At 33.6% G+C, this 21,000-nt stretch overlaps 1 protein-coding gene across 1 annotated transcript in view; it reads right to left on the bottom strand.

Annotated features, from left to right (window-relative positions):
* Positions 1-10,353, bottom strand: part of LOC119231387 (chondrolectin-like) — a 17,174-nt gene extending 6,821 nt beyond the window's left edge. The window contains exon 1 of the mRNA XM_037493161.2: positions 10,287-10,353. Within this exon, the coding sequence (XP_037349058.1) occupies positions 10,287-10,353 (67 nt within the window). The remainder of the gene's footprint in view (positions 1-10,286) is intronic.
* Between the last annotated feature and the right edge of the window lie 10,647 nt (positions 10,354-21,000).

The following is a 21,000-nucleotide window of genomic DNA, read 5'->3' as shown; positions in this document are numbered from 1 at the left end:
TTCATGTCAGCAGATGACCCAGAATGCAGTTACTTGAACAGCCACAAAGCATCAGGGAAGATTATTATATACATATATACATACACACATACATTAACAGGGGCATTTAGTAAGATGATTGGGAAAATACATTCCGCTTTTGTTAACAACATTGATATATTTTAGATAGGGTTGTTATGTACTTCAATAATGATGTAGAGATGACAAAACAGTCAGAAAAATGAAGAAAGTAGGGAAGGAGGAAGGGAAATGGAGGAGAGAGAGAGGGAGAAGCTATTGAACTAAACCTATAAACCAGGTTATAATAAATCCAGGGCAAATTAAACTCAGGTTTCTTACTAGCTAGCATTCCCATCAAAGTAGATCCATCCTCCAGATGGCACAGGAATATACTGCCATTAATGATGCCAAGTTATTCATTCCTGATCTCAAATAGTAACTGGTATAGATTTCTCTCAATCTCAAGATGTATCAAGAATAATAATTTGTGATTCTAAGGAGAAGTGTTTGATGAGGTTGGCACAAGATACTGTTTTGTTCCCTTCATGATTATAAATTATAAATAGGATCCTTATTGTGTTCAGAAAGCAAATGTCCATCGCTTCTCGGCCATTTGGCTAAGATCAAGTGCAGAAAGCAAGTGTCCAAGACAAATAATTGTTTAGCAGTCCTTGCAACTAAGGGCAGTCATGTGACCTGTGAGATGGAAATGGAAGGCTGTCTAAAGAAGAAGCTTTGAATATGTTTTGTTTTGACATTAAAAAGGAAGGCATGACTTGCTGCCCTTGGCCTTTTTGCTTTTTTTCTCATCTTCTTCTATGGAGGATGGATGTAATATTAAGGGTGGTGGATTAGAAGATTAGAAGAAAGCTGAGTTGTTGATGACTTTCTCAGGTATCTGTTCCATTCCTGCACTCTGATTAAGTTAAAAAAAAATATTAAATCAGAGTTGGATTTTTTTATATGCAACTGAACAAAATCCTGTATAACCTAGCAGCCATTATAAGGGATCATTATCTTATCATGTTATCTTATGACGTGATACTCCTACCATGGAGGCAATTTTGACAATATTAAATGACTTAGTTACAAAAGTAATTTCCAGATATCGTTCAGTCTCCATTACTTAAAGGAAGGGTCTTAGTTTAGTACTAGTGTGTTACAAAAAAAATCTCCCCACTCCCCCAACCCCTTGCAACAAACTGAGAGATACTTTAAGATACTTTGTTAAGCATAATTATTTTGTTAACATTTTGTAATGTTGTTTTGTGTCCATTCAATTTGACTTATAGTCCCCTCCTCATCATGGCTCGGGGTTGTTGGTTTTCCATTCATCAAAATGGCAAAAATTTCCTCATGAAACAAATTTAAAATAAAATGTTGTTTGATTTAAATTGTAAATAAATAAGAAAAGTGATATAGAGAGAGTTTATTCCTAAAAGTAAAATGTATGTCAATCACCAAAATTTGGTAAATCGAATCCTAGATATATTCATTTCTGCTTCTAGATCTATGAGAATAATTGTGGACTCACTAACATATTATATTTGTCAGTTTTAAATAACCTGATGGGATATATTTTATAGGTCAGATATCCTCAGGACCCAGAGTTAACCAGGTTAGGAAAACACACTGTGTATGCAAAAAACTTTTCACCTCCTACTTTACTTGTAAATAAAAACAGGATACATTAGTCCTATGCTACCATTTACACTCAGTTACCACAATCTCACTGCAAATTTCTTCTTTTGTAATCCTAAAAATTATTGCACATTATTTTCTAAATAGGTGGTTGATCAATATTCATACAATTTCAATTACTGCACAGAAGGATAGCTATTGAGCTGAAGCTGCACCTTCATTACCTAGGAACATTTATTCAGTAACCTGAAAAGTTACTCACACCTGAGAGTGGATGCTAAATGTCAATAGACTCAGCATCTCTTTGCTCATTTCTTTTCTGCAGCAAGTTTGGCTTTTCATACAAATATTATTTGCTGTTACAAATTGTTCTTTAAGAAATTTGAGGTTTCAGTTATTGAGTAAAATCTTACAGGACAAAAAAAAAATCAGAGCAAATGTCAAATTGTACAGGAAAGTTGAAAACCCAAGCTCTGCTATTGTGGGCAAGGAAACCATAAAAGTATGCATTGTGGATATCTGATTTTAAAGTTTTATCAATTCTCTTCTGTAGTCATTGTAATACTCAAATAACTATCATAGCAAATTTCATTGTAGAGTTCTTAGTTGGTGTGCTTAAAAAGTCGTAAAGACTAGAGAAATGTCCACTAACTATATACATTAGATCACATAATTTCAAAAGCAATTTATTTATTTACAAATGGTATGCTTCTTCCCTATTGGTAATTTCAGTCATTCTACTTTAAAAGTTAATAGATAGACATTGTTAGAAGAGTTATAGGCATGGAAAATAGTGATAATGGGATATAATATAAAGAAAATAATGTAAGAAAATAATTGAAAAGATAATTTAAATAATTCAACAGATATGGGTTTGGATTTGATGCAAGCAGATCTGGGCACAAGACATGACTGATAAAAGGAAAGCTGGTGAGCCAATGTGGATAATGCAGGCCTCAGGAACATTCCTGTTCCTTCAGGGTTTGATAAAAAAAAAAGAAAAAAGAAAAAAGAACAATGGATTGTTAGATATATTCTCCACAGAACTGACTCAAAAATTGTGTCTCAAATATAAATTATTTGTGTTGAGATGTCAAGTTGGTGAGGAATGTACAATAAGAAGGGGTCTATTGGTTGAGTAGGATTACGAGGTACTGTGGCTGCCCTACTATGGTATATTTAATGTTAGATCTCATGACCATTGATAGCTCTTGCACTACAGATTGAACCCCATTATATGTGCCTGAACTAATATATCCTAGATTGCAGAATATTCCTGGGATATTCTGGATCAGTTCCACAAGCCAAAGCATCATTCATTTTGGCTCCATTATCTTTAGAGTTAAGTCAAGAGGCAAGATCTATGAATAGTGGGAAATCAGACACATGTATCTGAGAAATAGCTAAATGGTATGATGATAAACAGTAATCACTGTCCTGGAGAATAAACAAACAAACAAACAAGACACACAATTCATGACAAAACATCACTAGTTATCAATGAAGCAAGGAAGTAATTTGGGTGCAAGGGAAAATCAAAAATAACATCAAGTTTTTGCTTTAAAAGGCAGTTTATCATGTTTCACTTAGGCTTGGTGTGGCTTCTAGTCTAGGGTACCTTAAAAATAAGATACACAGTTAGAGCACAAATTCTTCTATATATAATGCTCATTATCCATTTGTCCTGCTATGACTGAAACTATTATAAAGTATCAGTATAATTCAAATGTAGTTGGGTAAGCTTGTGTGAACACGAATGTAAGTTTTAAAAGAGATATAATACATACGGATAGATGAGAACAGCAGGTTGTTTTAAATCTTCATATTATATAAATATCATTGCTGAGCAAATGTGCTCCCGCCAACTGTTGGATGCAGAGTCAGTTTTGAATATTTAAACAATAATTGACACTGTCTTCAAAGTAACAAATGGTTCCCATGTTGAGACCACATACTGCTATGTGTACTTAGGGGCTGAGTTGATGACAGGCTTTATACGATATAAAATGAGAGGATCTGAAAGGTGTCTCGTGGTATTATCAATGTCAACATTGGTCTCTGGTAGGAACTTGGAAAATTTTGAATTCTTAGCAAAGAAGTAAAGTTGTAAGTTTTAATGGGATACTCAACTACCATTAATCAAATATTCAGGGATGAATTTATACTATAGAAGTTTGTTTACATAAATGTTATTGGTAAGGAGGAAGTGAAAAATTTATATTGGAACAAGGTTGTTCTAATTCTCAGATAGACTCTCCTCTTTTTGAATTCTATGTATAATTTAAAAATATCTATAGAATAATCAGATTTTTTATTAAGTTTTATTTAGTAGGTAAAATAACCTGATAGATTCTATTTTTCTTTTACCTGAGTTTGAGAGTTTGGTCCAAGAAGCTGGATACACAAACTATCTAGAGACATCTAGGAAACTTTTGATCAAATGAAGTAAATAAGCCTCCACATTTTTAAGAGAAAAAAATTGGACATTTTTATGTATCTTTTGGACAGTTTTCCAACTGAACCTCAGTTCCTATTTTGATATTATATCTACTCTAGTTAACATATTGATGTTATTATAGATCAGATTTTTAAATTTAAGAATACTAGCATCTGAGATGACCACCCAAAATGTATAGTAACCACCTAATAAGTGAAAATTGACAATTTTATAAATTGAATATTCTAAGGTAAGTCACAGTGATCCATGAGCTCTCCAGAGTAAAAAATGTGACCCAGATGTTGCTTTCTGCATTTCATATGTGTGTGAATTACCCAAAAGTAGTGAAGTACAACTTAAGTTTTAACTTTAGATGGATCCATGCTGAGAATATGGGTATGAAAATCTGTGCTTGGAATATTCTTAGAGAACTCATTGACCCTCGATCTTCTCCTGAAGATGTAATTTATTGGGTGTTGTGAATTTAATCCATCTAAAGCTCCCAAGTGTATCACCTGTCTTTCTGTAACTCAATTTGGCCAGCTCACTCTTTCTGCTGAGACCATGAAGATCCTTTTAAGCCTCTATCATTCCCAGAACATAAAGGCATTTCATATCCTCTTTAAAATGGCCATGTCTATTTTAGGTGCAGCTCTATCTTGACACACAGAGTTCCCTGTAGGCAAATAGAAATTAAGTGGGATTCTTTGCAATTGATTCTTTTTAAAGTTTTCATATCTATGATGTTAACATGAAAATATAATTTCTATCTAAAATATCCTACTATTCATTCTCAAATAAGATAGAGTACATGTTTTATGTTTATTCAAAGAGTCAGATATCAACCTAGTGACAAATGGTAGAATAGCTATTCCAACATAACCTAATAAAAAGTGTATTTACAGAGCTACCTAGCCATGTATTTTACTAACTGTCGATAAATTATAATATTAACCAAAAAGTTCCAGGAGTCAGTGATTTTTGTTTGACTAGTTACCCCTCTCCAGCCCTTCATGCTCCCTCATGTCCTATGTTAAGTAATCCTGATCAAGCAGCTGCTGTTCTACTTTCCCATTCAACTCAGAGCAATGCTCTTACAAGCACTGTTCCAGCCTCACATTTCCATCTCTATCATACATGTATTCCTACCTCATGTTCCCCTTATTCCTATTGGTTTCATTCTGTCTTCCAACTCTTAAGTTTCCCTAATAGAACAGAGTAGGGTAGTAGGTAAACTCTACCCCATAATTTTCCCAAAATGCTGAAGAATAAATGGTCTAATAAGGCCAACATCACCACCTTTATGTACTGTGCACATCTTGGTGAATATTCATTTACCATCCTGTAGGCATAGAAATCCCTCTGAGAATTATGGTGTCCATAGTATGTCTACTCACAAGGTTCTTGATTTGGGAGAGTATAATTTTCTCTGCAATTTTCCCTTTGGTTCCAGGGAATTAATATTTGTAAATCATTTCTTCCAAATATCAATCAAACAATCACCAATAATTTATTTAAATACTCCCCAGTGGGAACTGTGGAAAAGGGGGATCTCTTGTTTCATTGGTTTCCTGAAAGAAAAGGAGCAAAGTATTGACTGTTTTAGGGAGTCATGTAAGAGTGATTTTTAAATCAGTGCTTTCCAAGTGAAGCACTCACCTTTATCAGTGCTGCATTTTCTGGCAAACTTCAGCTATACTTGTGATGAAACCTTTTCACTCTAGGGTGGTTCCCACACTGGTTTTGACCTAGCAGGGTGCTCATTATTATCCTAACTAACCTCTGGTAGCATGTGAAGTTTGCAATTAGCAGTGCTCCCTTGTTTGATTAGGGGCTTCCTGGAGTAAACTGTGTGTACCCATGTTAGTGACCAAGCTGGACTGTGGTTTTGAAACAAATGCTTGAATAGGTTACATAAACTGTTTGGCAGCTCCCCATCAGTAAAAGTTTGAACCAGAATCCAGATCCAGGACAGTCTGATCTCAAAGTGCAGATATATTCAATACGTCTATGATGACTTACAAAATGTATAGAATAGATTGAAAATGGAAAATTTTAAAAGAGCTGTTTCTTTTTTCTCAGGGAGCACTTTCCTACTCACAATTTAATATATCATCATTTATAAATACATAGTGAATGAGATCAAAGAACATGCAAACCCCAGAAATGATTTCAGGAGATTATTTTTAGTACAGATCATTCCTAAATATTTTTTTATTCTTTTCTCAGTTCCTACAAGTATGCACATTTGTCAAATCTCTGGTTATATGTAAAAACATTTATTACTATTAATATTCTTCAAAAATTGCTATTGTTTAAAATACTATTTTTGAAGAAAAATATACTTTTTTTCATAGTTTTACTAAAATACTGGAACTTTAATCAGTAAGTTCATATTCAGTTTTTCCCTTTTTTTTTTTTACAGTAAGGTTAGGAAGCAGGGCCTAAAGAATTAACAACTCTGAATAAAACACTTAAGAAATAAGGAAGTCACTGAGTTCTGAGTTCAGATTCTGATAAAAGGTTCTGAGTTCAGATTAGCATAGATTCTGATAATGCTAATGTGCTAGCAAAAAACATTGAGTTTTTCTGCTTGAAATTGATATATGAGAATGATATTTTGATGTGTACTATAATTTAAGGTTTAAGGAAAGCTGTAGTTTCCACAGATAGACATGTATCCTCTGAACTTCTAAACATTTCAAAATATATCGATCACCATGATAGAAATCTGGCATGAAGGCACAAAATGCAGCTATAATGTAGCATATCATCAAGTATTAAATCTGTTTTCCTTTGAAATTTCCATAATTTCTTTTAGTATAAGTAAATATTAAAGTTTCTAAATAACTATCATTTGTCAAAAAGAGAAATGCACATGAATCTAAGGGTTTTTTTTTTTTTTTTTCATTTTAAGGATCCACATCAGCACAACTATTTGAAAACTACAAATTTTATGCTTAAATTGAATAGTTGCTCCATTCCTTTGAAACTGATTGGCTGGTCGCCTCTGCCTTGGATAATGAATAAATAGGTTTTAGCACTACACTGGTGGTCAGATCTGAAACTTCGTTTAGATATTATAATGATGTCTTTAATTATATGGTTTCAAAAATTCTGTTTCTGCCCTTGGAGAAATTAATGCAATTATCATTTAAAGTTGTTTTTTTTTCCCTTTTTGTTGCTAGAGACACAAATCTATACAAGAAGAGGCTTTCACAGTGCTTTCTTTGGCTTTTGTTTGAAAACGTACCCTTGATCCTTTTAGCTGTTATACAGACTTTGATAGCACCCATTCAGGGAGACAGAAAAACCAATCTTGGGTATGAGAGTCAGGCAGTGTTTGAATTGAAGTTCTTCCACCAATAGGCAGAAAAAATTGGGGACAGACTGTGCTCAATTTAGTCATTTGTTAACCGGACATAATATCTTGCTGACAAGGTTGAAATAAAGTTTAAATGATTTGTATGTCACCTTCCATTTATGTAGGAAACGGCTCATGAATTTACTTTTATTTTCTTTCTATGTTGGGGTGTGTGGGGCAATTAAGAAGCACAAAGCCTTTGTTTTGCAGTTCATTTTCTATTGTATGTCAGTGAACATGTATTTGTATGCCCACTTTATTATTACTGTTCAACACTACAAAGGAGATTAACACACCATTTGTTTCTTGCATGAACAGACCACAAGTTCAGATTTCTGTCTTATGAATATTCTTTACTTCTGAACCCCTTCTGGAGCTGTGATGTAGCTATTTTGCAACTGCTGGGAGAGGGGAGTAACTTCTCTTACCATTGCTATCATAGGAAATGTGTTTTTGCTTTTGTAAGTGTCATTGTGGAATATTAAAAAGCCAGCCCTGGGCCTCCCCGGTGGCGCAGCGGTTGAGCGCCGGGTTGCGAAGCTGCCCGCACCCTCTGCAGTGCCGGTTCGATCCCCGGCTGCTCCCCGGCCACCAGAGGAGGGTCCCACATGGCGCGCAGACCTCTCCTGCCGCCCGCTGCTCCCCTCAGCAGTGTACTTCGGTCCTTCTGCCTGCTCTGCTCCCCGCTCTGGCTCTGGTGAATTCTCTCACCCTCCCGCACTTCTGACTGTACCCAGTGCTTGTATAAATAAATAAATAAATAAATCTTTAAAAAAAAAAAAAAAAAAAAAAAAAGATTGCAGCCTCTGAGAGTAGAAAGCAATCAACTCTCCCGCATACCTCTTTTAAAAAAAAAAAAATAAAAAATAAAAAGCCAGCCCTTCAGTAACTGGCATGCAAAATTAAATACCATTTATATTATTTCTATGGAAAACTGTATTCTAAGTTTCCATATATTGACAAGAGGACAAACTTTTGTACAAAACCACCCTACATAAAACCCTTAATTTTGTATATGAGTACATATATTTTTTTCAAACTTATTGTATACCCAACAGTGCATTACTGCTATTTAAAAAAAGAAACTGATAGGAAAGGTCTGGGAATTATAAAAGGAAAGTAAACTGTATATTTAACTAAATAACATTTTTCATCAGAAAAAAATGGAAGTTCTCTTTTTCTTGCAAATGTTATGTTTTTTTTTGTTCTCTTAAACAAGTGCCATATTTCATAGTTAAGTGTTGCTATAGATTAGAAGCCTTTCATTATTAAATAAGACAAGGACCCTGGCACTTAACCTCATGGAAATTCTTTATGGTAGTATGTTTACAAAGACAGATGTCTTTTAAATCACTTTTTTTCATTTCTTCTTTGTTTTTCAAATGTATTTAATCTCCAACACTTGACTTGAATTAACTGAAAGTCTCTATAAAAGTTCAAGTAGTTCCTGAAAGCCTCTTTATTGCAAGTTAATTAAATGGAGTAATGAGCAGGATTGGCCAAGGGAGAGAATGGAGAAATCAAATTACTTCACAGAGTTATACTTAAAAAATATAATGGTGAATCCAGGCAAGAAGCCTAACACTGGGCACACCCTGGCATGGCTGTTGGGCACTGGCACTGCAAACTGCTGACAGCCTGAGCATAGTTATGCAGCAGTTTTTCAGTATCTGTATGTTCAGAGACATGAATTAGGCAACTCAGCATCTGCCACCAACATACGCTCTCTATGCAGGTAAACCATATAAAGCCAGATGAAACTGAGACTTTTGGTGGTTTCTTCAGACACTTGAGAATGAGTTGCTTGTCCCATGTGATAATGGGGGAGAGATGGCACAATGAACGAGTCCAAATGATGCAGTAATTATTTGTAATTATTTAGAAATGACATTTGCATTTGAACTTAGGTATTTGGGAGCAAAGTGGTTTTAATTGCATGTAATATCATGATAAGAACACAGTGAATGAAAATGTTAGGTTGAAGAAATTAGACTGAGATCTAAAAATATAAAAAATTCTCTCCACTTCCTTAGGTATATATTTTGCTAAAATGTGATTAGCTGACTTCATATTTAAGAAGTTTAAGTAAAAAAGACAGGCTTAGTGGATTACATCATTAGCTGATTAAAGAAAATGTTAACTAAAACATCAGCATCAAGCATATGGACTGATCTAATTAGTTGATTACTAATTCAGATTTAGTGCTGAGTACCTTTACTTTGAACATCAATTTCAGCTTAATAGGAAGTTCTTCCTGCTTCTCTAGCCTCATAGAAAACAAGACTTAGCAATTGGGCAATTAAAGAAGTAGATGAATGAATATTAGATTATGGCCTTTCCTGACATACATTACTCTCTGCCAACAAATGTTGTTCAGAGCATATTTGTTACAGAACAGGAAGCCAATTCTTTTCAAAGTGGCACCTTTCAGCCTTATCAAAATCTCCCTTCTTCCAAATCCATGTTGTCATTTTTCTTTTTCTTTTTCTTTTTTTTTTTTTTTTTTTGAGCACTAGTAAGTGACTGACTGCGTGTCCTATTCCTTGGACGTAGGGACAAATGTTTCAACATTTGTTTCTAAGTTCTATATTGTACTGGACACAAAGTCAGAATTGTGACTTGCTGTGATTAATTATGATTAATGTGATTAATGATGGGAAGGCAAAGTGGACATTGGTAATTAGAATGAAAGAACACAGGAAATGTGTAAAATGTAGTACTGGTGGGGTGGTATGGAGTCAGAGAAGACAGAACTGTGTTAGAACAAAAGGAAATAGAGGGAATTCCCTCTGCCATTGTCACTACCTTCCTTTATTTGATCTTTTTAAATGCTGATGTCATTACCTCGCTCTCTTGCCAGTCTCTCTCCGATTTCATCAAGATTTCCTTCTCTCTCCCCAAATCCTTCCATCCCTTTTCCTCTAGAAGCCAATAATTTTATCCATGTAGTGACAATGGCCTGGAGGTCTACTGACTAATAATCTCATTAATTCTCATTATATCTATTCAGAAGAATAACATGTAAATGGAAAATATTGATTCGATTTACATAAGTAAAACTTGAGTAACAAAGAATGAGATAGATTTGCCCAGATTTACACACACACGCACACACACACACACCCATGAAAAAATGGAGGAGCTAAGATGGGAATGAATAAAACCCCAGAATTGGATCCTTAGACAAATACTTCATATCATACACAGTCACCTTGGGCTTCATTAATAGACTTTTTATTGGAACAGAAAATGTCAGATTGCATCTAGAAATATCATAACCCAATTCATGTTCAAGGATAATGCAGAATAAATTTAAAACTCTGCATTATAAAGAGTTGAATGTATAAAATGTTATGTATTTGCTTTTTGTTACATGCATTATCATTTAGAAATATAATATGAAACAAAAATGCAATTCTTGGGATGATTCTGTGAGATTGTGTGTGTGTGTGTGTGTGTGTGTGTGTGTGATATTGAGTCTGATTATAATGGCAGTTTGAATGGTTGACTAGCCTATAGAGATTGGTAGTAATTAGCATGACAGACAAAAGGAGCAAATGTAGTCCATTTATGCCTCAGGCTGAACTAATTTTAGTGTTAAGCATGTATCTAATATCCATAAATAGGGAATAGTTATTAGCAAATATTGAAGTCAAAATTACATTTGTAGTTTGCAGCAAAGGTGAAAATTGCCTAGCTTCAGTAAAATCATGGGTTTGGTGCTTGAAGATAATGTTATGAAAATATTGACTGGATAAAACTCTGCTAGGAAAATTAGTGTCTACTAATTCATATACATAAAATTTGAGTTCATCCTTTCTGATAATGTTAATGATTTTTAGCACAACATGTTTTCAATCAAGAAAATGTTATAGGCTTTTCAGAACAGTAGAAAATTTCAATTTTATATCATATGTATTTATAACCATTTATAAACATCCAATATATATTTATATTTATAAACTCTTATTTCTACACATTAAATCAACATTTTTTTTCTGACTTTAAGTAAAATATGGTATTCCAAAGAAAATGACTGACTCAAAATTTTAAAGCATGAGGTGAATTGGAGATTTGGGAATTTGATCCCAGTGACTTTTTATGAACTCTAAGTCATTGTTGTATTATTAGACTATTGAAAGAGAAATTTTGTCATCTAATTTCCATATTAGCAGAGAACTGTAGCAGCAAAATTTCTTGCAACATGTCCCTGTCCCAGGGTTTTTCCTCAGCTTAACTGTTGAGATACATATGAAGAAATTACTTAAAGGACATGTAGCTTAAAGAGATCCACATTCATGTTGGCAACTTGATGTGAGAACTTAGGTAAATAAAGTATCCTCCCAGAATTTAATAATACAACTGTGGAGAAAATATAGATCTAGTATGTCATGATATTATTTTAAGTATTTCAGTGGTTGATTATTATAAAAACAGGTCAATAATATTCTGAATCAAAATACAATATTAAAAATAGTATTACTATTGAACATGGGCTAGTAAAAACTAATTAGAACTAATAAATTTCAGAAAGTATACAGGATACAAGGTCACATACAATATCAGTTGTTTTGCTTTGTAGTAGCAATAAACAATGCAAAATGAAATTAAGAAAATAATTCCATTTAAATACCATCAAAAAAGAAAAATATTAAGAATAAATTTACTCCCAAAAGTTTGAGATTTATATAGTTGGAAAATTAACACTTCTTAATTTTAAATGATACTAAAAAGCTATAGCAATCAAGACAATATAGCACAGACATAAAGTTCAATAAAGTTGAAAGCTCAGAAATAAACCTTTACATTTATGTTCAACTAATTTTTGACAAGTGTTGTAAGGTAATTCATTGGAGAAAGAAAAGTATTATTATAAATGATGTTGGGGCAACTTAATATCAACATAAAAAGGAAAGAGCTTGAATGTTTATCTCAAAATATATCATAAATTAATTCAAAATAAATCATATAATTAAATGTAAGATCCAAAATTATAAAAATTGTAATAGAAAAGCTAGGGATAAATTTTCAATAATTTGGATCAGGCAATAATTATTTGGGTAAAGCACAAGCACAGAGACAAAAGATAAAATTAACTGGATTTCCTCATAATTACAGTATTTTGTGCTTCAAAGGCTAATATCAAGAAAGTGAAAAGATAACCTATAAAATGAGAGAAAATATTTATAAATCATATATCTGATAGAATCTATTAACTAGAATATATGAAGTATTATTATGACAAACATAAAAACAATTAAAATATAAATTAAATAGGCATTTTTTACAAATAAGATATACAAATGTTCAATAAGCATAAGAAAAGATCCTCAAGATCATCAGATTAATGCAAGTCAAAACCATAATGTGAGACTGCTTCATAACCACTATCAGAGCTAGAAGGAAGGAAGGAAGGAAGATTAAACAGGACAATAAAAAGTGTTGATGGGGATGTGGGTAAATCAGAATCATCATAATCTTTGGAAAACAGTTGGACAGTTACTAAACTGTTAAACAGAGATATTTTATGCTGCAATTTCACTACTAGGTATATACCCTCCAAAAGTGAACACTATTTTTAGAAAACAATTGTACATGAATGTCCACTGAAACATTATCCATAAAAACTATAAAATGTAAATGAGCAAAATGGTGAACCAAACTGATGAGTGGAAAAAAAGTGATTCAATGGGATATTATTCAATCATATAAAAGAACGGAGTGCAGATATAGTCATGCAACTGTTTAATGACATTTCAGTGAGGGACAACACATGTATGAAGGTGGTCCCAACTGGCTATAAGATGTAAGCCAGGGGTCCAGTGGATTTCCTGGTTTGTGTAGTTACACAACTCTATAATATTCACACCGTGATGAAGATTCCTAGTGACACATTTCTCAGATCATATTTTTGGTGTTAAGTGACACATGGCTCTTTTTTCTACACATGGCTGAATCTTTGGAAATATGATGTTACTAATTAAAAGAAGTTAGATTCAAAAGGTCCTATGGTATATGATTCCATTTATGTGAGATGTACAGAATAAGTAAATTCATTAACACAGAAAGTAATTAGTGATTTTTAAAGAATGAGATTGTGGGGGGTTAGGGAAGAGAATGCTAATGGATTTGGAATTTCCTCTTAGGGTGATGAAAATTTTAGTGCTAGGTCATAGTGATGGTTTTAAACCTTTGTGAATATATTAAAAACCATTGAATTTTCTTCTTTAAGAGGAAGAATTTGTGAAATATGAATTATATGTCAATTAAGCAATGATAATGATAAGCCAGTAAAGGCTTAAGGAAAGCCCCAATAGCTTGCTAGAGCACCTGAAATATTCACTATTAGCTGTAGTTGAGGACCAATTACCTGAAAGAACAATTTTTTTTAAACTAAACATTTTCCAGAGACAGATAAACACATTTAGAATTGGAGAAGAATGAAGACCTAGAGATTGAGGCAATGTCCATTATGTGAGGCCCAGAAATGAAAAGTTCTGTGTCATTCTGGGCAGTCTGAAAAACTTGTCAGCTTTGGCAGATGTGGAGAGATTAATTAAATAAAATAGGAAGATTCAGGGACCTCCCTGGTGATGCAGGGGCTAAAATCTCAGTATTATTAAGTTATCACCAGCCACTGCTACCTGAGTTTGATCCCCTGCCAGGGAGCTACCCACATGGCTCAGCAGACCTCTCCTGTCTCACCTGCTGCTCCCCTCAGCAGTGTACTTCAGTAAGGCTGCCTGTTCTGCTCTCCACTCTGTCTCTGGTGAATTCTCTCACCCCTTCCCGCCCACTCCACCACCGCCCCCCCAACCTCCGGCCTACACCCCAGCTCTTGTATGCATAAATAAATATTTTTTAAAAATAGGAAGGTTCAGAGAATGAATAAAAAGAAAGAAGAATACAATCTTCACATTAATCAAAATTTTGCCCAAACCTAATTCTGTTTAGAAACCTAATCTTCACAAGATTGTTCCCTTCATCTTAAGAAGCAATGCCTTTTAAAAATAGTCTTTTTCTTCTTACATTCTCCTTTTTATATTACAAATATTGCATAGCACATTTAGTTAGATTGTTTGCAAGTTTATGGCCTCTAACTTTGTCTCAAATCCCACAAACAGCTCCTTTAACCTCAGGTGTATTAAAATTGTAGAATAATTATGCAGGTATAAAAGCTAAGGTAAAGGAAATTCATCATAATGTCCAGTTCATGAAAAATTATTTGCTCGATACCTATGGGGCTTGGACTATGCTTATCAGGGGAAGCTTGAAGTGAAAATTTCCCTGGGCTGTTAATTCATCTTGAATTATATAAAATCATATCATACTCCTGTATCTAATATGCAGTAATAATATTATTTTAGAGTGGTACTTTTATAGAGAAATGTCCACTTCAAGAAATGAAGTTTTAGATCATGTTGATATGACCATAAAGAATGTAAAAAAATTTATTGTCTCCACAGGCTATCTTAATTGACATTCTACAAGTAGCAATACCAGGTCACTACTCTTGGCATACTCATAAAGATGGAACCCATCAAGGAGAAAACTATTTGTGTTGTTTTTTTTCCTTTTTCCCCCCACAATAAGATGATTTTATGGTTATGTAGTCACAGCTTAACAGACCAATTTAGGATAATTTGTTAAATTATTCCCAAAAAATGATGCTGATTATCAAAGGAGGGAGTATTCTTTTTGGATTTTAACAATCTTAGTCCCAGTGTTAAATGTTAAAATTTAATGTGGAATTATATGTGAGGAAGGCCCTGATACATTTAGAAAATTTTCTCCTTCCTCTTTCCTTCTTTTCTTTCTCCCTCATTTCCTTCCTTCCTTATTTGTTGTCTAAATAACCATTGTCACATTACTATTTAGAATATGTTGTTCGGGCCTCTCCGGTGGCGCAGTGGTTGAGCGCTGGGTTGCGAAGCTGCCCGCGGCCTCCGCGGCGTAGGTTCGATCCACGGCTGCTCCCCGGTCACCGGAGGAGGGTCCCACATGGTGCGCAGACCTCTCCTGCCGCCTGCTGCTCCCCTCAGCAGTGTACTTCGGTCCTTCTGCCTGCTCTGCTCCCCGCTCTGGCTCTGGTGAGTTCTCTCACCCTCCCGCGTTTCTGACTGTGCCCAGTGCATGTATAGACAAACAAACAAACTAAATAAATAAAGCATGCCTCTATAAAAAGAAAAAAAAAAAAAAAAAAAAGAATATGTTGTTGGAAGTGTCATTGTGCTTATGTACCTATCTCCTAAAGGGTGCTTGAATTACAATATGAAGTTTTAGTAACTCTTTAGAGTGCACTTTCAAAGGTCTAGGATTGTCATCTAAAAGAACTTTCTGCAGTGATAGAAATGCTTTAAATCTACCCTGTCTGTGAATTGCTACCTCTGAGCATCTGATGTGAAAGTAGTGCAACTTAAGCCTTGAATTTTTTAACTAAATTTAATTTAGATTGAATTTTTTAAGTTAATTTAATTTAGATTAATTAAAATTTAAGTATTTACATATGACTAGTGACTACCAAATTCAGCAGGGCCAGTTTGGAATTTTCTTCTTACCTTAAATATTTAAGTACATATATATATATATATTTATATATATATAAATATGTTATATCTTCCAGGACTTCTAGAGGTTATTTGAAATAAGAAAAGTTGTAGTTATTTAGAATATAAATGGGAGTCCATGCAAGAGATAGTGTGAATAGACAAGAACAACATTAAATTACATACAATTGCAAATTAAATAGCATACAATTAATTGCATAAGATCTGTCCACCCTTGGTTTGGTGATTTAAAAAATCTCCAATTTCAGGAAGTTCAGTTTATGTGTGTTGCTGGAGCTCTTCATAGCCTTGGTGTGTTGAAGCTGAAGGCTAAGCAACAATGTAGTGGGTACAACCTGTGTGGTTGAATGATCCCATTAGAGGTGAGACTCTGAGGAGCACTGGTTTTAACTTCACGAGGACCCACCAGGACTAGTTCTAATGTTTTTAGTCTGGACAGCTCGGAATCATTTAGAGCCTATCTTAAGCTAAAGTAAATCTAGGAAACTTGCAAATACAAAGATTGAGAAAGTATGGACTGAGTAAACAGACACCCTATTGCCTGCTAACAATTTAGAAATACATATTTTGTAATGTATGCTACAAATAAGAGTGGGGGAAAAAAAACCTTAGATTCTCTAGAAAAGCCAAAAACCAGTAAATGATATCTAATTTCAACAGCAGGCTAAAGATTTTAATTATAACTCCCTAAATACTTAGACTAAACTACATCTGTCATGTATTTAGGTAAATTTCAGCCAAATTCTGCTATTTTTCCCTCCTACTTTCGATTAATCAAACAATAGTGTTTCAAAATAAAACATTATTTCTTTCATTAGTGACTGTTTTATGTTATTTTGTAGTATTCCTCTAGACATTTTTAGCTATATTGAGAAACTTCTTTCTCAACTCTTGTAATTAATATGAATATTTCATCTGGGTCCTTTCTACATTGCACTCCAAATAGCAATTATTAATAGAATTTGCCACCCAAGAGCATTGTGAATACATGATCATTTTGCTCAAAGCATTGTTTAGCTGAACTGAGAAAATATAATACTGGCTGTTAACATACTCTTTGGAATTAAAAAAAAATCAATATTGTATATTTTACTTAATGTGTAGTCTTTATAACAGACTTTATCAATCTAAAAGCCTTAGAATAAGCTAAAGTGAAGAGGTATTTCCTGAAGTAATCTCTGTGTCGCACCGAAGACTTTAAATATATTGTGTATTTAATCCTTAAAGTATTAGATTGACATTATCTGGTTTACAGACTGAAAAAAGAAGACTCAAGACAGTTAAGAAACGTACTCAAAATCAAGCAGCCAATTAGTGCCAAAGTCAGAATACAAATATAAATTTAGAACTATAGGAGTTAATATCAGTTTTGACCAGAAGAGAATGAATTAATTTGCTCAGGTATTTGTCTATGGTCATGTATTTCCAGAGCTAATGTGATTCTTCTTGCCACAGTTTCATAGTGGCATATGGGCCATTTCTCTGAACCCCAGGTGAGCAATACTGTCAATCATTGTTCCATTGATATAACAAATAACATCAACTGGGACATAATTCACTATAATAAAAAGGAAAAAAAATACATTTCATCCAAAGGAAAAGAGAGAAATCATCTCTATTTGTAGATGATGTGATTTTATATAGAGAAAATCATAAGGCCTCCACCGGGAGGAAAAAAGTTAGAATAAACAAATTCAGGAAAATTGCAAGATACAAAATCAAAACACAATAATAAACTGCATTTTTATACACTAACAATGAATTATATAAACAATAAAGGAAACAGCCCCACTTACAATAACATTAAAAACAAACACTTCAAACTAAATTTATCCAAAGAGGTGAAAGAATTATGCATTGAAAACTATAAGGCACCGATGAAAGAAACTGAAGTGGCACAAATAAATGGAAAGATGTCCTGTGTTTATGAATTGGGAGAATTAGTATTTTTAAAATGCCCATTTTATGTCTACCCGAAGTTCAATATAATTCTTATTCGATAAAATCCCTATGAAGATTGCAGTGATCTTTTTTACAGAAATAGGAAGAGAAATTTAAAATTCATATATACAGTATGTGTTACATACACACCATATACTACACACACACATCAGAATATTAAAAAATCTTGAAAAAGGAATGACATTTTTCCATAATGCTTGTGACATGGATGAATCTTGAAGACATATGTCAAGTGAAGTAAATCAGTCATAAGAGGGCAAAGACTGTAAAATTCCACTTATACAAAGTACAGAGTAGGCAAATTTATAGAGACAGAAAGTATTGATAGAATAGTGATTGCCAGAGGCTGGGGAAGGAGGAACTGAGAACTGTTTTTAATGAGCCTAGAGTTTCAGTCTTTGTAAGATGAAGAATTCTGCAGGTTGGTTGCAGAATAATGTGAATGTATTTAACACTACTGAGCATACTGAGTGTGCTTAAAAATGGTAAAGATGATAATTTTGTTTTGTATTTTTATATTTTTTTATATTTTATTTTATCTAATTCTTACATCATTTTTCATTTTTGCACAGTGTATGTATTTTCATTTTGGTTATATTCCCCATACAATTGCAGCACTATTTACAATAGCTAAGCTATGTAAATAACCCAAATGACCAAAAATAGATGACTGGATCAAGAAGATGTAGTACATATACACAATGGAATATTACTCAGCAATCAAAAAGATAAATACATGCAGTTTGCAGCAACATGGATGGAGCTAGAAGGCATCATGCTCAGTGAAATAAGTCAGAAAGAAAAAGAAAAATACCAGATGGTCTCACTCATAGCAGGAATTTAGAAAACCTAAATAAGGGACCAGGAAAAAGATTAATTAATACAAAGTAAAAATCAAAATCAACAAGCAACTATAAACCAGAGACACACTACAGGGGAGGGCGGAGGGGTGGGAGAGGAACGATTAGGGGCGATTGTTTTTGATATTCTACCACAATTAAAAATAAATTTTAAAAAGTTAAAAAATAAACTATTACACCCTTAATGGTAAAAAGAGAGAAGGAGGAAACAGGAACAGAGATAGTAGTATTCTGGCTGGTAATAGTACCTCGTGTGGATGATTGATAATTTTCTCCAGTTGGAGTGTCTTAGATTTAGGAAGGGACCCAGAGGGATTACACCTTTACTAAGTAGTAGCAATGCAGCCAAAGTGCTTTTTTAGGATTTCTGCTCACAGTTGTTATTAAAGATTTTTCAGTTTCTCTCAGTGTTCATGGTGACAGGGAGCAGATGGGAAGATCTACTTTACAATCAGCTCATTTTGTACAGGTTCTAGAGTTCTCTAATCAAAAATATTCAGTAAACTCCTTAATTGTCTCTAACCTTCTATTACAAATAAGGGGAGAATTCTTTGTATCTCAAATTGTAAAGCAGTTGAGTAGTGCTTGAATCTATCAGTTTATTATTAATTTTCAGAGCCGAAGAGTTTCCTTGTTTCACTACTTACTGATAGTTTGGTTCAGGCACGAGACATCTCTCATAATCTGTTTGGGGAGTGCTCTGGAGAATTGTGGAGTTAATTTCGTCATCCTAATCTAGTGCTGAAGCATAAACTCTAATTTATAAGTGAGGCCAGAGTCACCTAGAGGTCAAATAACATTCAGTCTTCATGCAGTGTCTCAGCCAAAGTTAACATTTACCCTAGAAACCCACATTATCACACGAGACAATTTACTCAAGCCCAGAACTATGAAATTAAACAGAAATTATCCAGAGTTTACAAAATATTTCATGGAATTCACTAATATTAACAGAAAATTTGCAGACTTCAGAAACTTGTTTTGCAAACTGAATACAAGTTTATATGGATATTAGAATTCCATTGATAGGGTTTTTTTTTAAATCACTATCCCAGAATGAGCAATCATACAAATGTGATTTTCAAATTTCAAAATTTTGTTCTGACTTTAATTTTCCTCAAAACATTTTTTAGCTAATGAAAATCTTAATGTCCTTAAGCATAATTCAATTTTGTCATGATGATTCATGGTCCTTGCTCTAAGAATCCACAATGATTCTCTAAGGGAAGTAAAAGTAAGCTAAGTTTTTTAGTTATGATTAGTTAGTATTTATTGTGAAATTATTTCAGTAAAGAGAGGAAAAGTGAATTCCAGTGTATTATTGAAATTAAAGGTTACTAACAGTAGAATTCTTTTTTATTTTTATAAAACTTTTTATTTTTACCTCCACCAAAGAATCTGTGCCCATACCCAATCTGCCTCCCTCTCTCACCTCCTCCACCCTTACTCCTATTCCCTCTGATAACCATTATCTTCTGTTGTGTCAAGTTCAAATTTTTATTTCTTCTATTGTTGTGTGATATGGTGTGGGGTTTTTTTGTGTGTGTGTGTTTATATTCCAAAGATAAGTAAAACCATCTGAAATCTGTATTCAGTTTTTAATTGTTTTCACTCAGTATAATCACCTCAAGTACCATCCAGTTTACCCCATAGCCACCACTTCATCTTTCTTCACAGCTGTGTAATATTCTGTTGAATAGATGCTCTGCATTTTCTCTCACTATTTATCTGTTGGAGGGCAGTTGGGCTGGTTCCATGATTGGCAGTTATAAACAGAGATGCTATGTACATAGGTATTGACAGATCTTTTTGTATTAAATTGTTCATGTTATTTGAATAAATGCCTAATAGCAATATGACTGATCGAATGGGATTTTTATTTTCTTGAGATATCTCCATGTTTCCCAAAGGGTCTGTAATAGCTTGCATTCCCACCAACAATGAAGGAGAGTTTTTTTTCCTCCACAATCTTGACAACATTTATTAATTGCATTCTTTATTATATGGACCATTCTCCACAGGGGTAAGGTGATATCTCAGTGTGGTTTTAATTTGCATTTCTCTTATAATAAGTGATGTTGAACATTTTTTCATATGTCTATAAGCTATCTGAATGTCTTCTTACAGAAGTTTCTATTAGGTCCCTTGTCTATTTTTTAATTGGGTCAT

The sequence above is a fragment of the Talpa occidentalis genome, unplaced genomic scaffold (genome assembly GCF_014898055.3).
Source record: "Talpa occidentalis isolate TD23 unplaced genomic scaffold, MPIMG_talOcc4v2.1 talOcc4.7, whole genome shotgun sequence".
Taxonomy (NCBI): Eukaryota; Metazoa; Chordata; class Mammalia; order Eulipotyphla; family Talpidae; genus Talpa; species Talpa occidentalis.
This window is presented reverse-complemented; position numbering and strand designations above follow the sequence as displayed.